Source organism: Gymnoscopelus braueri (genome assembly GCF_963280865.1).
Source record: "Gymnoscopelus braueri genome assembly, chromosome: 4".
In the NCBI taxonomy this organism is placed as follows: Eukaryota; Metazoa; Chordata; class Actinopteri; order Myctophiformes; family Myctophidae; genus Gymnoscopelus; species Gymnoscopelus braueri.
The window spans coordinates 46,505,308-46,527,028 of record NC_137605.1 but is presented as its reverse complement, the minus strand read 5'-3'; the positions used below and the strand labels follow the sequence as shown (position 1 = coordinate 46,527,028).

The following is a 21,721-nucleotide window of genomic DNA, read 5'->3' as shown; positions in this document are numbered from 1 at the left end:
GACCTGGCTCATTTCTATTTCATTAGTCTGTTCTAGATTACAACAATGGATGGAATTAGGGGGAAGAAGGAAAGGGAAATTTATTTTAGTTATTGTACTAATATCTCGTGTCTGTAGCTCAGTGTCACTTTGAAAAATGAGTCTTGTTGCATCTACTTAACATAACTTCATCTCCCCTTCTCCTTTATCTGCCTTGCATGAGCAAGCAGCCATTATCGAGTCTTAACCTCTGATTAACTACAATGACCCTGCTCTGAAGAGAGAGCGTAGTGATTTAGGCTTTTTATTGGCTGTAATTACAGGTAGAGCATCACATCAAGAGTCAGAGAGAAGCAGGCCATGGGGGAAATATTAGTAAGCCATTAGGCTCCATTAACCAGTGAGGAGAGAGTCACCACGCGTTTGCTGCTTTACATCTAATGGTAATGAATCACACCGGCAAAAAACAATAGCAGAAAACTACAACAGGCCCATGTATTCTCCTGCATCTCTATAAATGTAACTTCACAATATTGTGTAAATGTACAGTAGTTTAATGCCATCTTGCCGTACTATTTCCCAAACTTGCTAATGAAGTATTCAATCAGTCAATCAATCAACGTGAAGAGGCAAACAAAATGTTGCACTTAATTTCATTCGATGCTACTTGGAGTATTATACAGCATACTGTAGGCAAATTATTTTTTGGATACTTGCTGCATAAGGAGGAACAATGGCAATTTTGAATGGCTGCAGTGTGCTTTCACTGAGGCACACCGTAGCCAGTAATGGACGTGATGGAGCAGAGGCACATTTAAGGAAGGTACACTCTTCCTGTGGAGAGAGTGGAAGATAGATGCCTGGCCCACTGCCTTACTGCCAGGCAGATGGGAAAGTCATAGGGCTGTTGTCCAGACAGTGAAGATACCTCAGGATTAATTTGTTTATGGAGAAAAAGGACACGTTAGGCACTCTATGGAATACCTCTTGCTTCCCAACCTGCTTTGACTGGAAGCAGCCTTGCCAGGCAAAACCAAGACATGCCAGTCTAAATCGGCATTTGTCCAGCCTTTCAAAGCAGAAGACAGGCTTAGTTGTTCACTCACTCAGCAGGTTCACTTGACAATATCATTCTCTGTCATCTAGGAAATAAATGTATTTTAAATCAGTAATCCTTCTGTCATAAATGTTAGGGCTGAGGTCAGATCAGGCATGCTCACCAGGGGAGAGCCTCCTTCAGAATGGAAATGTGATGCTCTTTCTCTGTTCAGTTTCAGAATGCTATGCCTTTGCCATGTTTTTTATTATGCCAGTACTTATCCCCACAGTCATTATAGCGATATCAGTTTTGAGCAGTTTAACTGACCAAAGAACTATGAAAAAGTGTGTGTGTGTGTGTGGGGAAAAGCTAAAATGGGGAAGTTTTTTATTAGATTACAGCATATCTAACCAACATTAAGTCTTAGTTTTCTTTTTCATCAGAGTAGAGAGACAGTAAACTGAGGACAGAGAGAGGGAGAAGGACAGGCAACACCTCTGAAGTCTTAGGATTGTTATTAAATATTGTACATGAAAATGTCACGCTTCACAGCTTGGCTAGTAATTAACATCTATGTGTCTGTTTTTATCATGCTTGGCCATGCTTATCACAACCTTCATTAAATTAATTTCTTAGTCATTCTAATTTGTTATCCAAATTAAGTTGCAAATTAGAAGAAGTCAATGATAGTGGAACACAAGCCATAATGATGATGAATATGTATCCTAATATAAATCAAAATCATCTAAGCATATACAGCTTGCTGCTGAGCAGAATTGAAAAAAAAAAAAAAAAAAATTAAGATATTTGTCTTTCGGCCTGGCGAGAGAGTATGTTTTGCACCCTGTCCGTCCGTCCGTGTGTCTGTCTGTGAACAGCTAATCTCCAGCACCGTTGTTCCGGCCGCTGTGAAACTGTAGCACACACACTCCCTGGCCAAAGTCAAACCTCTGCCCCAAATGTTTCAGATTGGCTTGTTATAGTGCCGATTTGTGCAAAACACATTTTTGGATATCACTCCTACAGATTTTGTCCAAACCTCACGCAAATCGGTACACAGTATCTCTATAGTCATGTGCTCAACACGGATCTGTCCGATTTTCCATATTCCATCCTGATTGGCTAAGATTGGCTTCCAAAGTTTGCAGGATTAGTTCGTTTTGAACAAAATGCCTCAAATCATCAACACAGCATGCAATTTCTGTGAAACTTTGCGCGCACATTCCCACTAGGCCGAGGAAGAAATGCCACTTGAATTTTTTCAAATCAGCCTCATGGTGGCGCTATAACAGGCTGTTTTGTGTTTTTACCTATAACTGCACCTAGCACTCCTTAGAGGACAAGGAAAAACCTTTGCCCTGCATTTTTCACATCTGCCTTTTAGAGCGCCACCAGGTGGCCGATTTGTGTAAAACATTTTTTTTTATATTACTCCTACAGATTCTGTCCAAAAATCAAGCAAATCAGTCCACAGTATGTCTATAGTCATGTTATCTTCACAGATCTGTCCGATTTTTCATATTCCATCCTAATTGGCTAACATTGGCTTCCAAAGTTTGCAGGAGAGGTCCGTTTTGAATAAAATGCCTCAAAACATGAAAGCAGCGTGCAATATCCGTGAAAGTTTGCACGCACATTCCCACTAGGCTGAGGAATAAATGACACCCTTTTCACATTGGCCTATTATAGCGCCGCCAGCAGGTCTAATTTAGCAAAACTCAAATCATGAATGCAGTGTCCGATTGAAAGGCCTAATAAGTAATGGCACCGTTTTCACATTGGCCTATTATGGCGCCACAATAACAATAACATCTGACCTCTACTTTAAAACATATTTTCGTGAACGGAAATGACAAACAGATGACTCGGATTTCGGGAGGTGTAGTTCCAGACTATATAGCTTTCGGAGATTGTGGAATAGTTGTCTGGCTACACGAGACTACTGTTTGACTAACCCCTCACTTTTACTCACTAGAGAGCATCACAGATTGACCCAAAGAGCAGCACTCATAAGTCCATACTTAAGAGTTATTCATACACTTCCTAGCCCTGAACCCTCTCCTGTGGCTCAAAGCCCCTTCCGGCAGCTTAGTTTCTCTTCATAGCCATAGTCAGAGAGGTGTAGAGTACAGACTAGCCCTCTCAATCCCACTTAGTAGACATGGAGCCAGTTAGCCAAGGATTACCTGACTGCTCCACAACCGTCACTCAGTTGGCTACTGTACAAAGACCATTAGGTCCACAAGAAAAGGCTTTACTCTACGAGCGTGCCCGGAACGTGCCCGCCTGTTGTCTTTGCAGATGTCTGCTGACGTCTTCTTGTCTTCTCTGTGCTGTGCTGTTGATCTGACAGGCTAAGGGCCATGTGTTTCTCTGCAAGGATTTGGCCCTTTGGGCTCTTTGCAAGGAACCATATTATTGAGAATAGAGCTTTGTGTCTCTGTCTGAGCAGGTGCCAAACCCAGGGGTGTGATGACAGCTTTGGACATTTGTACGGGTTGTGATTTACTTTGTGAAGTAAGAAATAAAGTATTCTTTCAATACTTCATGTAATGCGAGACCATGACTCCCACGTTCTGCTTATCTGTAATATTCATTTGCAGGAAGGCAATCAGTGGACTGCAACTTCCTGCAAGTACACAACACACAATTCCGTTTCATATTTTTCATATTTTCATCTCCTTCAAGCCAGTTCAGATAGATATAACAAATCTCTAGTTTTCCCATGACTCCACTCATCCTTTGAACGCAATAAATCTCAGAATGGAATTACGTAGGAGCTCAAATACAGTTACTTTGGAGCCACTGGGGATGAAACTGATTGAATGCCACACCTATGGATGTTTGCCAGAGTGACCTTAATAGGGCAGAGGTCCATGTGGATGAGAGACTATGATTCTATTAGGTTGGATTCAGGGTGTGGCAATTATCTCTGGAACAGCACATACGGTGCTGCCGAGAAGGTCTGCTGCACCTATTACTACCCAAAGTGTTTCAGCAGCACTTTCCTCCTTTGGTGTCACCGGGCCCACGGGCTGTCAAGCAGATCACAAACACCCCATAATAAAGGAAGATGAGGGATTACAGGGCATGAGATGGGGCTTCTCTATCTCCCAGTGAAACAGAACCCCCACTGTAGCCCTGAGCATTAACCAGCAACGGCTTGGAGCAAGTCACCTCAAACATGCAAGCACACAACTACACAGAGTCATTGTAATATAAAAGTTGAGAAAACAACCGTCCGCATTCAAGTCGCTTCTCCTTCTGCTTCTTTCCTCTCCAGCAGTGACCCTATATAGCCCCACTTTACATTTCCTTCATGCTAGAGCGATTCCACATATTTTTGTGACTGGGGGTCAGAACCAATTGACTGAAAATGACTGGAAATCCCATTCTTTTGCTGGAGCTTCTGATCCACCACCAAAACTAACTATGCCGTCAGCACTGGGAATATCACTCCGACAGGACAAACTAATCCAACCCACCTGGAAATCCAGTTATCTCAGTGAAGAGAGGAGGAGGAGGAGGGCGGTGGGGAGAAAAAGCCCGATGGAAGAGTTGGACAGTGAAGGAGAGGAATGGAGGGGGTGATATGTTCTTTATATTCAGGTTTTGTCATCATTCAACGTTTGAGGAGCAATATCACCTTGAGAGACATTATTTAACCCATTAAAAATAGTACATTCAAGGTCATTACTAGGGCGAGCGATGATGGATCTCTGAGGTCGTTTGGATACAGTCACCATTATTGTTACAGCCCACATTTTAGTGTCCCAGCCCAATACTCAATGTGTCGTCTAGATAGTTCATCTTATTTACTTCTTGAGATCACTCAGCCAAAAGAAAAGGATGAGCTTAGGAGTTTGACAATCACGTCTGCTCGTCTGATTCAGTGTTGCTTCACACTAAGCTGAGGATTGTCAGTTGTTTGTCATCGCTGCTGCCTTGAAGTCTTCTCCCATCACAATTAGACTACACTACAGTTTTGCCCACATTATATTTATTAACAGCAGTATTTTGTTGTTGTTGTTTTTTCCCCCCACTTGCTCCGCTTTAATAACTCATCCTCTTGTTTTGGAGCATAATAATGACTGAATGACGCCATGCTCTCCTGTTTAAGTGAGGTCACAAGAGAAAGGTCAGGCTCGCTGGATTGCTCCTAATGAAATAGTAATTCTAATCATGGCTCTGGAGCACCCTGGACCCCGACATCTCCCGTGGGTAATGCCATTCAGGGCAGGGAGAGAGACAAAAGCCCATGCATCTCATCCCAGACATTAACACAGTTGTAATTAGAAAGCAGAGAGGAAGATTGAGCGGTCCAATGCTGCTTTCAGATTCTTGTCCCTGTCACGTCATTAGCTGGCCGGCATAAAATGTGTCATTGCCATGGGAGAAATTGGCTATAATGTTGAGCCAAAATCAAAAGTGATTTCAATCAGCGTGATTGTTGTTGCTGGTCAATGCACATTCAGACGAGTAAATGAGTCATGATTTGACTGTCCTTTATGCAGTGGTGTAAAGTAACTACGTACATTTACTCAAGTACTGTACTTAAAGGGACTACACCATGAATTTTAACTTTTTCTTCTTTTTTGTGTGTTTTTGGTCTCCCCTACCTCTCTTCTATCCCAAAAAATACCCCAGTTTGAACACTCAGGCTTTCACAGCATATCTGGGGTTTTCTGTAAATTGGTCTCAAAACAGGCCAAACTGATTTGCACCCGAACGTGACGTCACGTTCTGGTACAATCCCTCCCTTTTTTTCAGTTAAAAGTTTTTTTTTCTTATTTTTTCTTTTTTCTTTTTCCACACAGAACCAGGAGATAACATGCATACAAACTGGCTCAATAGCGCCCTGTGCCAAACAGGACAATGTGGTATTGCAGGTGAAAGTGCTTTATAAGCCAGAGAGAACTTAGTTGGAATGAGTATATCTGAGGCTTGATTTATGCTCAAACCTTTTGAAAAACGTTTGAGGGACATAAATGATATGATATTAAATATTATTTTTTATTTTTTTATTCATGGTGTAGATCCTTTAAGTACAATTTTGAGGAACTTTTACTTTACTGGAGTATTTCCAAATTTCAGTACATTTACTTCTACTCTACATCTCAGAGGCAAATATTGTACTTTTACTCCACTACAATACGACGCGATGCGACGCATTGTGAGCTTGTAGATCTACTATTTTCAAAAGATTTTTAGACATTTTAGACATTTGAAAACTTGAGAAATGTGACATTCTGCATAAAGTACTTTCTACTTTTGGTATTTAAGTACATTTTGATACCAATAGTTTTGTACTTTTACTCAGGTACGTTTGGAATTCCGGACTTTTACTTATAACAGAGTACTTCTACATTGCAGTAGTGATACTTTTACTTAAGTAAAACAATGTAGTACTTTTTCCACCACTGCCTTTATGACAGGTGGGGGTTATGACAGTGAACAGAGAGACAGAAAAGGTGGGAGAGAGAAGGGATAACATACTACAGGCCTCGGTCGGATTCAAACCTAGGTCAGCTGCAAGAGGAATGTGGTAGGCATTCTTCCTCGCTGAGGCGCCTCCGGGGCATCCCAAGGTTTGATCGTCTTACCTGAAGGTACAGTATCTGCAAACTAGACAGAGACTCTCTGCTTGGGGTGGGGGTGGGGGGGTGTACGCTTCATGGCAGATGAATTCATCTCATGCTGTTAGTTGACTGGCACTGAAGATAATAAGTCCCACAGGTCTGCTGTTTCAATTTATTGGGCTGAACTGTCCAGAAGAGTGTTCAGTAACCCCAGAAGCAAACTGCCTGATTGTAAAAGATGAGTTTATGAGTAGGTGATGGCAAGAGGCCGTCCTTTTCCCCATGCAGCTAAGCTCTCCAACCTCCTGAACAAGGAAATGCAGCTCTAAAGCTTTTGGAAAGGCAGCAAATACTAATTGTTTTCAAATGATGGATATTGATTGACAGAGTTGAATATAGCCCATCTTTAATAGGAGAGAAAACCATACACTAGGTCTCAGGAGACACAAAATGATATCATACATGACTCTAAAATAGCCACAAATCAATTAAAGTGCTCAATTATGATGGGTGATGATGAAGATTAATGATCTGTGTGGAGATAGTTCTGTTCAGTGAATGAATGATATATACTGGCTGTCTCTATGACAACCACTTTGATTTAGCACTGGAGAGGGCTATAGTGCACCGTCAGTGCACTGCTGTGGGACCGGCCGTCGTTCAGAGCTACCTTAGCTCCGCACCTGGGAAACACATTGACAAAGTTGCTCCAGGTCCATTTAGGCAAACTAATAGTTCCACATATATTTCCAGATGTGTTGGGTTCTGTTTCAGAGATTTGTGATCAATGTGTCCGATGTCCACCAATCAAAGGCCAACTTTGAGCAAGACAAATTTGTAAGAAATTACATCAAATGTATCTTCTGCAAAAATACTGATATCAATTCAGAGGGACTTTAGCAACGAATAAGAGAACCAATTGTTCACGCTGCGGTTGTATTGTTTTACACATGGAATTGTGTAACATCTTATGCATCTACAAGAACTTCATATTGTACTTATGCGCAATGGGCCATAGCAACTGCTTTGATTTTAACTTGAATCATATTGTATCATTAACACATCAAATTGAATAGAGTTGTCATTTCAAATGAAATGGCACCAAATCAAATAGTGAGCAATTGTACTCCATGTGACTTTGGATGTAGAGATACTTATTATAAGTTTGTCATTGTCGGCCGGAAATCTTGTATGTCCAAACCGTTACTTTACAGGAAATAGAAAAAAGAATGTGTGTTCCAATGGATCCAATTTAGGCCCAGCCCAGTTATTATTTCACATTGTTTAGTGCATTGTTAACACTTTTCATTTGATAAAAAAAAAAAACACAGACAGACTTAAAGGAGTAGTTCACCCCAAAAATTACTTATTTTCTATGAATTACACACCCCAGGAAGCATTGAACTCATGGAGATTTTTTTGTTTTTGTCACATTTCTAAGCCAATCATTTGATCACCGGCGGAAAGATGCTAATGTATCTGGTAGGAGTCTACCACTACCATAGAGACCGCCGGTCATGAAATTATTGGCTTAGGAATGCAACAAAAACTAAAACATCTCCATGTATTCAATGCTTCATGGGGTGTGTAATTGATAAAAAATAAGATTATTTTTAGGTGAACTACTCCTTTAACCACTTTGAACCTGGTGTCCCTGGGCATGTCATTATAGGCAGAAATGTTCCAAAAAAGCAGCTCTACAAAGCACACGTGATGCCACAGCACAGCATGTCGCATCACGACGCAATATGGAGATACAAGTTTCCTGCCCGACTGTGATGATGATATTGAAACAACAGGCAAAGAATATGCTTCTATAGGCTCTCCTGTAGAGGGAGTGCACAGTGCACAGGCAGAGAGCACGGGCTCTCTCAGAGCTATAAGAACTGTGCCACAGACCAAATGGGATAATCTGGGTTTACAGAGCTGGGGCAGCTGCAGTGACGCAGGGCTTTACGTTGCTTGATGGATCCTCCATGACAGCTGTCCCAACCATGGCTGTACTGACCCTCCACCCCTTAGATTCCGCTTCCAAGTGACCCCTGGCTTTCTACATCCTCTCTTTAGCCTCTCGATCTTCGGTGCTGATCAAGCTGTTGGAAGTAGGCTATGAATGCTAATATAAGATTATTGCCCCATTTCACTTAATCAGATTATTCAGCACAAATGAATCTTTGAGAAACAGTTCTAGTCTCGAATTGATCCAGAGAATTGGCAGATATTTTACTTTCCACCATAGATCTGTTGTGTTATCTTTCTTACATTGACACATGCATGCACTCTTCATTTCTCTATTACAATCCACCTTGGTGACAGATAAATAAAGATAATGTTAATTAAGATGTTTGGGGATATTAAATGTAAAGATGGTTTCTCTGCCTGGTGGTGTTAAAACAAATGACATTGTCGAGTCATTTCTATATCCCTTTACTCCACAGTAAAATCCTGAGAGTGAATGTAACTCTTGAGTGTACAAATGGAACCAGAGTTACATTAACGCCCAGGATTTTACAGTGTAGCGCAAAGGAATGAGATAAGTGTCTGAGCATCGGCTCTCTGTCTGAGATGCTGAATGAATGGCATTACAGTTTGCCCATCCATTACACTGCCTCTGCACTGCTGTCATCACAGGCTGACGGCGTGCATTTCTTTGTGTCTGCTTTCTCACACTCAGCTGGGAGCACACTCCCACAGGGAGTTGGGAGGGGTTCTAAATGATATAATATGATATATTATATCTTCATATACACAGGGTGGGTTACATGTATTCTGCAGCCTAAATACTCATACACCTTAAAGAAGTAGTTCACCCCAAAAAATGACTTATTTTCTATCAATTACACACCCCATGAAGCCTTGAATTCGTGGATTTTTTTTTGTCGCAGTAGAGTCTAGTTTGTGTCTCCTACCATCCGGTAGGAGACACAAAGTAGAGCATCTTTCCGGCGGTAATCAAATTATTGGCTTAGGAATGCGACAAAAACAAAAAAATCACACCCTGTGTGAAGTGGGCGGTGTCTTGCTAGCCAATCACAATACTGAATGGAGTCAACCAATCATGTACAAAAGATAAATACATTTATTGAAACACTCTTTATGATGGACGAAACCATAACTTGAAAAAAACAAATTTTTGGTTTTTTTCAAGTTATGGTTACTTATATAGGGCTATGCACATGTGTCATGTGACACTGGCCAATCACAGTCCTGAATAGACTGTGATTGGCCAATCACAGCGCAGGATAATTGTACTAATTTCCTGGGCCCAGATCACAGCGCAGGAAAATGTACATTTTTCCAAATCTCACTTATAGGGGCGGTTTCACCGCCCAAAAATATCCATGAATTCAAGGCTTCATGGGGTGTGCAATTGATAGAAAATAAGTAATTTTTTGGGTGAACTACTCCTTTAAGGGAAATGGACATAAAATAGCCAATCTACAAGCTCACTAAGTGAGGCGTTGAGCTTACACCTAGGTCCTATTATGTAATTCCAAGAAGACTCTGGGGGTCCATGTGGTGGTTAAGTGGTAGCTGAATGTAGGCTGGGTGAGAAGTTCAGAAAGTAGAAAACCTTAGAGGTTAATGATTATTGGGTCTGTCTGGGGGTAACAAGCTTATGAGATTACAGGGAAGATTGCTCTCTGTGTTTTTACAACACTAATATTTCCTGCCCAAATCCTTATGGGATATGACAAAACTGCTTACAGATTTGAGGCATCAGTGTGACATCTGCTAGAATCTTCTAGATGATAGTCCTTCTAACACTAGTGCAACATAATCCTTCCAGAATCCACACACTTTCCAGCCATCCCACAGGGGGCGACATGGTAACGTCATCTCATTTAGTTTTGGCCAGCATTTATATCAGTTGCTGTTGACACCTAAGCAATTGAAAGAAGACCCCCAAAAAATGCTTTGGGAATGTGTTACTCTGGGAAGAATAGGTTTTAATACGTTTTTCATCTAACTCCATACTCCTATGGGGCAATACAAATCAAATGCAAGATTTAAAGGTAGACTAATTGAAAGCTTAATATTAAATTAGCCTAATATTAAATATGTTAGTATAAATAGCCCACACAGTGGAGACAGTAAAGAAAGCTAATGGTTTACATTGCTGAAATCTGCAGTGGCTAGTACCAGTGGTGGGAAAAGTATTCACATTTTGTACCTAAGTAAAAGTACAATACTGTAATGTAGAAATACTCTGTTACAAGTAAAAGTCCGGAATTCAAAATGACTTGAGTGAAAGTACAAAAGTATTTGCATCAAAATGTACTTACAGTACCAAAAGTAAAAGTACTCATTATGCAAAATGTCCCCTTTCACAAGTTATCATATGTTAAAATGTATATAAATCTTTTGAAAATAGCAGATCTACAAGCTTGTAGATCGGCTATTTTCAAATAGCCAAAGTTTGAATAGGGCTGAAGGTGTTAATGTATGTTTTGTAATAGTAATTAAAGTTTTCAAATAATTGTAGTGGAGTAAAAAGTACAATATTTGCCTCTGAGGTGTAGTGGAGTAAGTTAAAAGTAGCCTACTGAAAATAAAGTAAAAAAAATACCTCAAAATTGTACTTATAAGTACAGCACTTGAGTAAACGTACTTAGTTACTTTCCACCTCTGGTGGCTAGTACTGTCTCCCTACTTACCCTCATTGACAGGATAAGAGAGGGAGGCGTGGTGAATAACGGTTGACAGTTCTATCCTAAAGACCTGCCTCTTGCAGAAGAACGGAGTATGTCCAGTGGACTAGTGGCCAGGTAACGGTTAATTCAGAGGATCTGATCAAAGTATTTAAATAAACAGAGACTATAGTGGCAAAACAACTTGGATTTCCTGACCACGTAACAAGTTTATTAACTGGATTTTACTTCTTTGCTAAAGAAAAATGTAGAAGTCGTGCGTTAAAATCCACAGGATTCCTTAGAGAGTGTGCTCATGGTGAGAGAGAGAGGAGAAGGTGCCAAGAAGTGCGACTCCAGGGCTCTTTGAGCAGCAGCAGTATTCATGCAAATTCATCAAGTCATAGGCGTGCCTTTGGGCGATGATGGAGTCACAGGCGGAGAGGCAAGCCCTGCTATGGAACATCAACCATCTTCAGAGAGGCGCTCAGACACATTAGCAGTACTACTAGTGCCACCAGAGGAAATGCTTCACGCGTTTTAAAAAGCACAAGGCAGAAGAAACGAGAAGAGAAAGTAAAGAAGGCACGTTTTTGGCTTCACAGCGACTCCTCCAAACGGTCACCTCAGATCAGATCTAACGGTCACTCAGATCGGATCCACTATACCGCTGGACCCACGCATTACGCACGGCGCATCGCAGCATTCACCAGTTGCCTTAACCGTTACTTTTATCTTTATTTAAAATTTCTTTTTTTTTTCTTCATTCAATCAGTTTCTTCAGTCAGTTTTTCTTTTTTTCTTCAATCAGTTTACACTCGCGGATGAAATTAACACCGCACAACTTTTGTCAATTTTGTGCTTTGATTGAAGTCGCGACATTTGCATTTTTACTCTCTTAGTCGAGAGACTTGATCGTCGAATCTCTTCGCAGTTTTTACCGTTAATAATTCCCCACCATGTCAGAGGACGACAGTAGTTCCACGATCAGCAGCGGCTCGTCTTCCGCGTCCGACGCCGAAGCCAGTAATAATAATAATAATAATGTCCTAAGCGTCCTTAACTGGGAGCAGGTGCAGCGCCTGGACGCCATCCTGACGGAGACCATCCCCATCCACGGCCGGGGGAACTTCCCCACGCTGCAGATGAAGCCCCGGCAGATCGTCAAGGTGGTCCGCAGTCGCATGGAGGAGAAGAAGATCCACGTGAGGGACGTGCGGCTGAACGGCTCCGCGGCCAGCCACGTCCTGCACGGGGACAGCGGCATGGGCTACAAGGACCTGGACCTCATATTCTGCGCGGACATGAAGGGAGAAAGTGACTTTCAGACCGTAAAGGACATCGTGTTGGACTGTCTGCTGGATTTCTTACCGGACTGTGTGAATAAAGAGAGAATAACGCCGTTAACGTTAAAGGTACAATCATCCAAAAGTTTACAATATTTTCCATTTAACCACTTAAACCCCCATATGGGTAACCGGAGTCCCTCAGGGCTCAATACTAGTAGCGTCTTTTCTGTTTTCTGTTAATGTGGGGAAAGCTTTCGCTGAAAATAGCTGATCGACAAGATCACAAAGCTATGCAGGGCATCCTGTTGTGAGCTTGTCGATCTGCTATTTTCAGTGAAAGCTTTCCCAACAATACCGATGCTGGGGTTTAAGTGGTTAATACATTTTTTAATTCGTATTTAGACTAGGCCATTTTTACGCAATACGCACGGCTTGAAACGCAATTGGATTAGTTAAGTGATAGTAAAATGTTGATTTTCTGTGGTTAAGAGGATTGAGTTAAACCAATTTACAAGGGATCCAGTTCTCAGCCACCTAGATCCCATATTCTAGGGCAAGTATAGCCTATACTGCACTGCATGTCCTTTACTGGGGTCAATATCCATCATTGCTCATTGAAAAACTAACTAACTAATCTTGTATATTGAGACAAATCACAGTATTTAGGCTATGAAAACCTACTGTACTAGAGATGCAAAATTAGCACTAAGATAAGCTATTTTATGATAAAATAAGCTAAATGTTCAAAATGTCTCTGTTTTTCTCCTCTTGTCTGTCACTCATTTTCTCTCTTTCTTTCTCTCGCACACACACACACACACACACACACACACACACACACACACACACACACACACACACACACAAACAAACACACACACACACACACACACACACACACACACACACAGGAGGCATATGTGCAGAAGATGGTGAAGGTGTGCAACGACTCTGACCGCTGGAGCCTCATCTCGCTCTCCAACAACCGGGGTAAAAACGTGGAGCTGAAGTTCGTGGACTCTCTCCGGCGGCAGTTCGAATTCAGCGTGGACTCCTTCCAGATCAAGCTGGACTCCCTGCTGTTGTTCTACGAGTGCTCGGAGAACCCCATGGCCGAGACCTTTCACCCGACCATCATGGGCGAGAGCGTGTACGGGGACTTCGGCGAAGCCCTGGACCACTTGCGCCACAAGGTCATCTGCACTCGGAACCCGGAGGAGATCCGTGGCGGTGGTCTGCTAAAGTACTGCCACCTGCTCGTGAGGGGCTTCCGTGCGGACTCGGAACCCGAGATGAAGATACTGCAGCGCTACATGTGCTCGCGTTTCTTCATCGACTTCTCTGACATTTGCGAGCAGCAGCGCAAGCTGGAGGCCTACCTTCAGAACCACTTTGTGGGCCTGGAGGACCGCAAGTATGACTACCTGATGACCCTCTACGGGGTGGTCAATGAGAGCACGGTGTGCCTGATGGGACACGAGAGGCGGCAGACCCTGAGCCTGATAGCCATGCTGGCGGTGCGTGTGCTTGCAGAGCAGAACGTCATCCCCAACGTGGCCAACGTCACTTGTTACTACCAACCAGCCCCTTATGTAGCAGACGGTAACTTCAGCAACTACTACATAGCACAGGTACAGCCAGTGTTTGCTTGTCAGCAGCCTGCTTACTCCACCTGGCTGCCCTGTAACTGAGCCAGTGCTGAGAGAAGTAGGAGGGGAGAGAGTTGGGTTTGTTTAAACAGGAGTTGAGTTGCTCAGTCGCTCACTCCAATTTGTCCAGTTTTGCAGCTGAAAGTATACGGAATCCCCATCTTAATGTTTTGCATCAAAGCTTGTATTTTCGTTCATACGTTGAGTATGAAGGGTATAAAGGTATAGTTGGCTCTTAGTTCATTTAAGGTCAGTGTTTTAAATCATCAGAACAGAAGAGTTACTGTGAAGACCTCATTTTCTCTCTCGGGCCAACGTTACCTGAATGCCCAAGCCAAGTTTGGCAAAGGCTATTGGTGCAATGTGGAACATGGCTTGATGCAAAACGGTGATGGCCATGAAAGCAAGCAGCAGAACTTTCACCGACACTTTCCTAGACTGATCGATTCTGTCAAGAACTGATTAGCCAGCATGTTTCAATGGCAGACCAAATAAATGGCTGCATCAGTGCCCAGCAATTGACAGCTGCTACTGCTCTAAGAGAGGAAGAAGCACCCCAGCTTTCTCAGGGGTGTATCGCTAGCATCCTCAGACACTCCAGATCGGAGTAACAATTGCGCAGGGGTCACAAATGAATAGCATATATAGACTCTGCTTGACGTCAGAGGAGCTGAGGAGAGAGTTCATTACCAGTTTGGATGGCACATTGGCATCCTAACTAGTATTTGGATATTATTGTGGTTGTTTACAGACCAAAGATTTTTGATTGTTTCTAGAAGTAACACCCTTTTTGACGGGGAAAACACTAACTTTATTTGTATACGTGAACATGTGTTTTAAGTGCCTAATGCCTCTCTGTATAGGCAGAGAAAAAGAATGAGAAGGCCATTATCATTTTTGTGAATTCACCCCACTCTGTGTATAGCCAGGCACACAAGACAATAGCACCCCAGAGGCTTGTGAATGTATACGTGAAATCATGATTCATGCACAGTCAGTGTTGATGTACTTGGGTGAAAACGAATATCTTGCAGTTATTGTATTGATTAGAGAGGGAGCAGGGGGCTTGTCGCACCTTTGTAAAATATCCAATTGACAGGTTGTTGCAAGATTTGGGTTTACTTTGCAGATATTTTGGGAGCCCAAACTCATTATTACACTTACACAACCTGCAAATTGTGATTAGCCTGTGCTTTTGCCATGTTACCAGTCAGATTGTTTTTTTTTCAGTCCTATCAAGAAGGCAGTGGATGTAGCGTGTCATATTTCAGGGATGACGAGAGGCTAAATCATGGAGTTTCACTCACACACAGTTTCCTGTATAATTTGTATAGTAGTGGTGCTTCTCTTTTGCTCTTCATCTTTGTTCATTAAGCTCACGACAGACAGAGGATAGACAGAGAGAGGGGAAAGACTGCATTCAGAGAGACAGAGACAGAGACAGAGAGCTGGTGTGTGTTCCCGTGCTCCCTCGCAGAGTGATATTTGCCGAGACACCTCAGATGATGGGACGTTATTTGCTGTAGCACCCTAGCAGGGAATTCCGCAGCTGCTGCTGAAGAGGTTGAACTTCGCTGGGCTGTGTAGACGGGGTCAGCTTGAGCCCTCCCAAAACGTTGTGCCATTTGACCTGCTGTTATCGCCGATGTTTAATGAGCCCATTTGTTGATGAGGAATGAAGTGTTGTACCGATGTTAAGGAAGACACTGAGCAACAGTGTGAAAGTAAGCAAAAAAGAAAGAGAGGGAGAGAGAGAGTGTGTGTGTGTGTTTGCGTGTGCATGCGCGCGTGTGTGTGTGTGTGTGTGTGTGTGTGTGTGTGTGTGTGTGTGTGTGTGTGTGTGTGTGTGTGTGTGTGTGTGTGTGTGTGTGTGTGTGTGTGTGTGTGTGTGTGTGTGTGTGTGTGTGTTAGAGTGTGAGAAAAGGGAGGGTGGGGAAGAGAGAAATAAAACGTCAACGGGTGCAAGTGAGGAGGTTGAAAGCCAGAAGAGAGTGAGTGGGCCTGGAGAGATGGGTGCAGCTGGTGACGGGGTTCTACCCCCAGGGCCAGTATGCTTTACTGTACAAACATTCTGTATTAGGATACATTACATCACAACGGTCAACGTTGCAGGTCCTCCCGTTTTAGGGAAACCGGAACACTCCCCAGTTTTAAGCATCTGGTTTAAGCAGTTTCTCTCTGAATGTTGGGGAAATAGAAATGAATTGTATGTATTATTGACACCAGCTTTAGGAGATGTAAGTTGCAAAGAGATTTGCGGGGCTTGTGGGGATCGCGTTTTTCCTCACTTCCAGACCTTTTAAAAGTAACGTACTGTATATACATATATAGAGAGAGAGTGGGAGAGAGAGAAAGAGAGAGATGACATACTTCACTTTTCCCACCCCTTTTAATTACTTTGCTAATTATACCGCAACCTCTCGTCAAGATACTGCAGTAAAAGGGAAAAGTAATGCAGAGATGGATACTGTATGTGAAAGGAGAGGTCAGGCATATAGGCCCAGAATTCCATTCAATTAAATTCTGCATTGCCAAGGAGTATTCTCTCTTTGAAAAAGTATGTCTTCTCTTTATCTTTGCCTCTGATTATACTCCGCTCTGTTGATTTGCTATTCTGTTTTCTTTTTCCAACTGACTGTCCATTTTGATGCTGTCCTGTGGATTTTGCAGGCAATGTAATGTCATTTAAACTTGGTGAAGTCTTAACAGCTCATCTAGATCTCTAGTCTGCCTGTCAGTTAGCAGAGAATGTGGGTTACTGCATTGTCTTGTATGCATTGTCTCAAATGTCCATTTCTGTTCATGCAGTTGTTTAGTCCTTTACAATCGAACATTGAAAAAAAATGAAAATGTCTCGTATGTATATTTTTTATGATTGTTATTTTTATAAATGTATTAAACACTGCAGATATTGCAGTGCTTTTGAATCTGTGATCAGGTTGCAAAGGATACGTTTTCAATAGCTTTTTTGTTTTGTTTTTGCAGATCTTATATTATGTGTCCAATGGGTCGAAAGGCAAAGGCTGTTTTCATCAATAAAAAATAATCTGAAAACCAAACACCAATGATTTGAGCTGTTTTAAACTACATTAACCAGTGCACTCCATTATGCTTACACAATATTTACTCGAATCTCCTCACAGGTATAAAACGTCTGTCTAATATAAGACATTACCCATTTGTTGCCTTAGTTATAGCCCACAATTGATGTGCCCATCAGGTCTAGTCACTTCAGACTTAATTTTTCACTGACGCTAGCCATTCAGGCGCTTTCAAGCGGGTTTTGCTCAGTGAGGCAAATCCTATCGGGGACTGCCAGATCCAACCGGGCCCGGCCAGAAACGCATCCAGAACCAGCACACTGCTGCCAGAAAGAGCTGTTGGTGAATGTGAAGGGATTTGCAGGCACCCAAAAAAGAGACTTTGACTCTTTTGTGAAGTGAATATGTTTGCCTGCTCATCAAATTCTCTGTGTGAGCAACCGACCCCAACCCCCCCACCCCTACCCATATACAACCATACACCATTGCATTGACTGACGAGGGCCAGGGCTGGGGCCGGTGCAGTGCCAGGGGAAGGCCAGCTGTCTCATGGCTATCTGCCTGAAAGAGAGCTCTCCTCAGCAGAACTGGCTGTCACTGAAGTCATATGACCCATTGTTTTAGATCCAGAGGGACATCTACTGCATAGAGGGAAATGCAGAGAATGAGTGGTGCAGTCAGTGTATGAGTGAGTCTTATATTTAGCAGCAATGATAAGCGTATTCACAGCTGATTAACCTGAGCTGTGAGATGAGTGATTGACAGGATGACATCATGTGACGGTGAAAGACAATCCACATCCGTTGTATACATCCTGGTCACCATTATGCCTGACCTGTACCCCAACTCAATGGTTCTCAACCTGTGGGTCGGGATCCCCAGGGGGGTCCACACATGATTTATTTTTGTTTGGGGGGTCCCCAGATGACAGTTAAGTGACAATTTAAGGACTGTTTAACTGTTCAATATTTGTTTTAAAAGAAGGAGAAAAAAGAAAGAAAAAAGATCATTACTGCATCAAAAGTAATCAACAAACTATACTATAAAAACTGGTCAAACATTGGGCAAATTGTCAAATAATATAAGAAAGCATTGCGAGGCTTTGTGAGCTTGTAGATCAGCTATTTTCTGAATGCCTCAACTCCTACATTAAAAGTGCTTATCAGGGTGGGGGGGGGGGGGGGTCATCAGTTAAAATATGATTATTTTGTCACAGCCTGAAAAGGTTGAGAACCACTGCCCAAACTCTAACTTTAGTTTTAAACCAAACGTTAATCTCAAATTACATGGGAAAATACTTCCTGATGAAGAACAGGTGGTTCTCAAATGATTCTTTCTTTCTGTTTGTCTGTCTGAACCCCACAAGATGATAAGCACATTAGCACCTATATAAGTATAAGCATATATGTGCATATACTTAGTTCTCTGTTCCATGGAGGCAGGAGAGCCTCATGATAAAGTTACCGGCGCAGTCACAACTGAGTTTGAAATACACCATTCAGACATTGGCATACTGTAGATCAGAATTAACGGGAGGTTGGCGAAGTCGATTGGCCCAAAAATTATCTGACCTCAAAATTTTTCATGAATATCAGCTTACAGTGTTCAGCTCACAATACTGTAAGTAGCCAATTTCACTATTATAAAAAAGAAGGAAATATGTCAAAAATGTTCTCACATCTCTTCTCACATCAGTAACATATAGTGTTCCATATAATGTACCTGTGGTATCAAATATCCCCGAACAATAAAAGAGAAACCAGACGCTGAAAGAGTTTCATATAGAACAAGGTCAAGAAGGTATTCCTCAGTGAAAGCTATTGCGCTGCTATTACTGCAACAGCAACAAGACTGTTGATGTTGATCAAGACATCAACAGATTTGTAATCTTGTACAACTACAGTAATTCTATAGCTGAAGCACACAGAGGCCAATGATATGACAGAGAGCTAAAATGAAGATAAGATAAACCTTTACTTGGAGGGGGGTGTTCTAGCAGTAATAGTAGTGAGAGTGAAACACAGGACAAGTATGGTCTCAGAATGAACGACTTAACACCTGTACAGTCTACCAATATATATTCTATCAATATATACTGCTCAAAATAATTAAGGGAACCCTTTGATCCCTTAATTCTTTTGAGCAGTTTTGTTAGCAGTATGTACACAGTTCATGAAAACTCAAAATAATTAAGGGATCAAAGTGTTCCCTACATTTCTTTGAGCAGTATATGAGTGTGGAGTCATGTTTGTATACGTTATGTGAGTGCCTTATTGTTTTGGTTATCATTATGTACTAGGCTGTGTAAGGAGCTGTCTTGTGACAAACATTCACGTGAGGATGTCATTCATTCATCCTTGGTTTTCTGATAATCTGAATATTGTACACCCAAGGCCACTTCACGCTGACCTGGTTCTGTATAGGATATTTATTGTTATGGGAACAGCTTGACATATAAGGTTCCTCTTATTTATGTGTATACCCATTGTCTGAATTCAGAGAACTACTTGACCACCAACCTGAGGGTTTAATGTACCTCTCCTGTGAGCTGTGAGGCGTGAGCTCATGCAATAAACTTCTATCTTAGTCTCTGTGTTTGCCTGAACATCCAGGGGCCTGTTCCTCAAAAGGTGAATTAGAGCTAAAGCCTGGCTTTACCACCTATCCTGGCTTAATTTAGCCAGGATTAGAGCTGAGTCGGTTCCTCAAAAGGTGAATTATCTTGAAGATTAGTTTAGCCAGTTCACCCTGGCTAAGTTTAGCCTTATCCGATTCCTCAAAAGAGAATTGAAGCAAGCCTAGCTTAGTTACCATGGCAATTTAGCTGTGAAGTTAGCCTGGTCAGAAGCAGGCTAACAGCCAAGCTTTATTAATCCAGTGCCTTGTTCTTCAAGTTTTGTGAAATAGCTGTTAGTCCAATGACTCCAATCATAAACCAATGAGTTTTTCTACACTTATTCAATTCTTATGCGAAAATCAAAGATCTACAAGCCCGAAATGTTTTTGTCTTATGGCGGCCGGGGGTCCCTGGCCCCCCATGGACCCCCGGCCCCCCATGGACCCCCGCCCCCGTGGACCCCCGCCCCCGTGGACCCCCGGACCCCCGTGTACCCCCGGCCCCCTGTGTACCTCCGGACCCCCGTGGACCCCCGGACCCCCATGGACCTCCGGACCCCCATGGACCCCCGGCCCCCCATGGACCCCCGGACCCCCGTGGACCCCCGGACCCCCGTGGACCCCCGGACCCCCATGGACCTCCGGACCCCCGTGGACCCCCGCCCCCGTGGACCCCCGTATACCCCAGACCTCTGTTGGGGGTCAACGGGGGTCCGGGAGTACCGGTGCCGTGGACCCCCGGCCGCCAAAAGGCAAGCTTTTCCCTTGTAGATCTTCGATTTTAGAAATTTGAAATTAGAAAATTATTCTAAGTGTTTAAAATTATAATTCCAACATTCACTTAAACTCCTTATGTTTAAACCTAACTGAATTATATATTTATGGATTTGTATATAAATTAATTGCATATTTTTGGACAACTTGTGCATTTAATTTGTCGGCAATACTTTGCCACGCTTTCTCCCTGGATCTATATTTATTGCGGCCGTGTTTCCTTTCTTGCTTATTATAAATTTTACTTCCTTGTAAGATTCCATGAGCTGCTGCAGTGCTGCTGTTCAGCCACAGAGAAGAACGCCGCTCTGGTTTTGGGCTCCATGATTGGTCAAGTTCAAGGATTCTGCTATCGACTTTCATGGTCTTTTATAGAAATAAGTGAAGCCTGGCTTCATTATCCTGGCTCGACACAGCCTGGCTTGACAAGGCCTAGCTCGACAAAGTCGCTCCTTTTCAGCCTGGCTTGGCGTTCCAGGAACCGAATAAACCAGGCTATACGGACCCGACTTTGTCAAGCCTGGATTTGACTTAAATCCAGGCTTATTTAATTCACCTTTCGAGGAACAGGCCCCTGATTGATCCAGAATTTCTCAACATACTGTAAGAATAAATATAGTCATTCAATAGTGAATCTAAGAATGAATATTATGTAGCGTCAACTATACATATGAATGCATATAAGTAAGTCACTCAACAGTTATGCTTAACAGGCATCTGTCAACGTTCTGTAATCTGTGATGTACATACTAGTAGTCCATGTGCAAGTGTGTCAGAGTATAGCAGGACGGGAGTCAGTAATCCAAAAGAGCAGACAGTGTCAGAGTGAAAGCAGGAGTTAGTAATCCCAAAGAGACAAAAGAGTTTCAGTCTAAGCTCTCATGTGGGGGTCAAGCTTGGTTGTGGAGCATTATGGCTACTGGAGCAGAGGAATGTCCAAGTCACCTTTTGGTGTGAAGAGGAGGGATGTACTCATAATTACATAACAGGCTCATAATGTAATAACGGTTAATAATATAATAACCTAAATGTAATACAAGCTCATAATGTAATAAAAAGCTCATAATGTAATAAAATAACGTAATGCATATCGTCGAACGAAGTCCAAAAAAAGTCCCATAACC

At 42.4% G+C, this 21,721-nt stretch overlaps 1 protein-coding gene across 2 annotated transcripts; it reads left to right on the top strand.

Moving 5' to 3' along the window:
- The first annotated feature begins 11,366 nt into the window (after positions 1 to 11,366).
- tent5aa (terminal nucleotidyltransferase 5Aa) lies at positions 11,367 to 17,225 on the top strand. Of its 2 annotated transcripts, XR_013933118.1 has the most exons (3): positions 11,367 to 12,643; positions 13,429 to 16,002; positions 16,091 to 17,225. XR_013933118.1 is itself a non-coding variant. In XM_080427684.1 (2 exons), exons 1-2 carry the CDS (start codon positions 12,188 to 12,190, stop codon positions 14,206 to 14,208), a joined length of 1,236 nt encoding a protein of 411 aa, XP_080283810.1. In that variant the 5' UTR covers positions 11,367 to 12,187; the 3' UTR covers positions 14,209 to 17,225. The 2 variants fall into 2 exon arrangements, 1 of the variants encoding a protein (XP_080283810.1); XM_080427684.1 differs by having other exon boundaries at positions 13,429 to 17,225.
- The last annotated feature ends 4,496 nt before the right edge of the window (positions 17,226 to 21,721 follow it).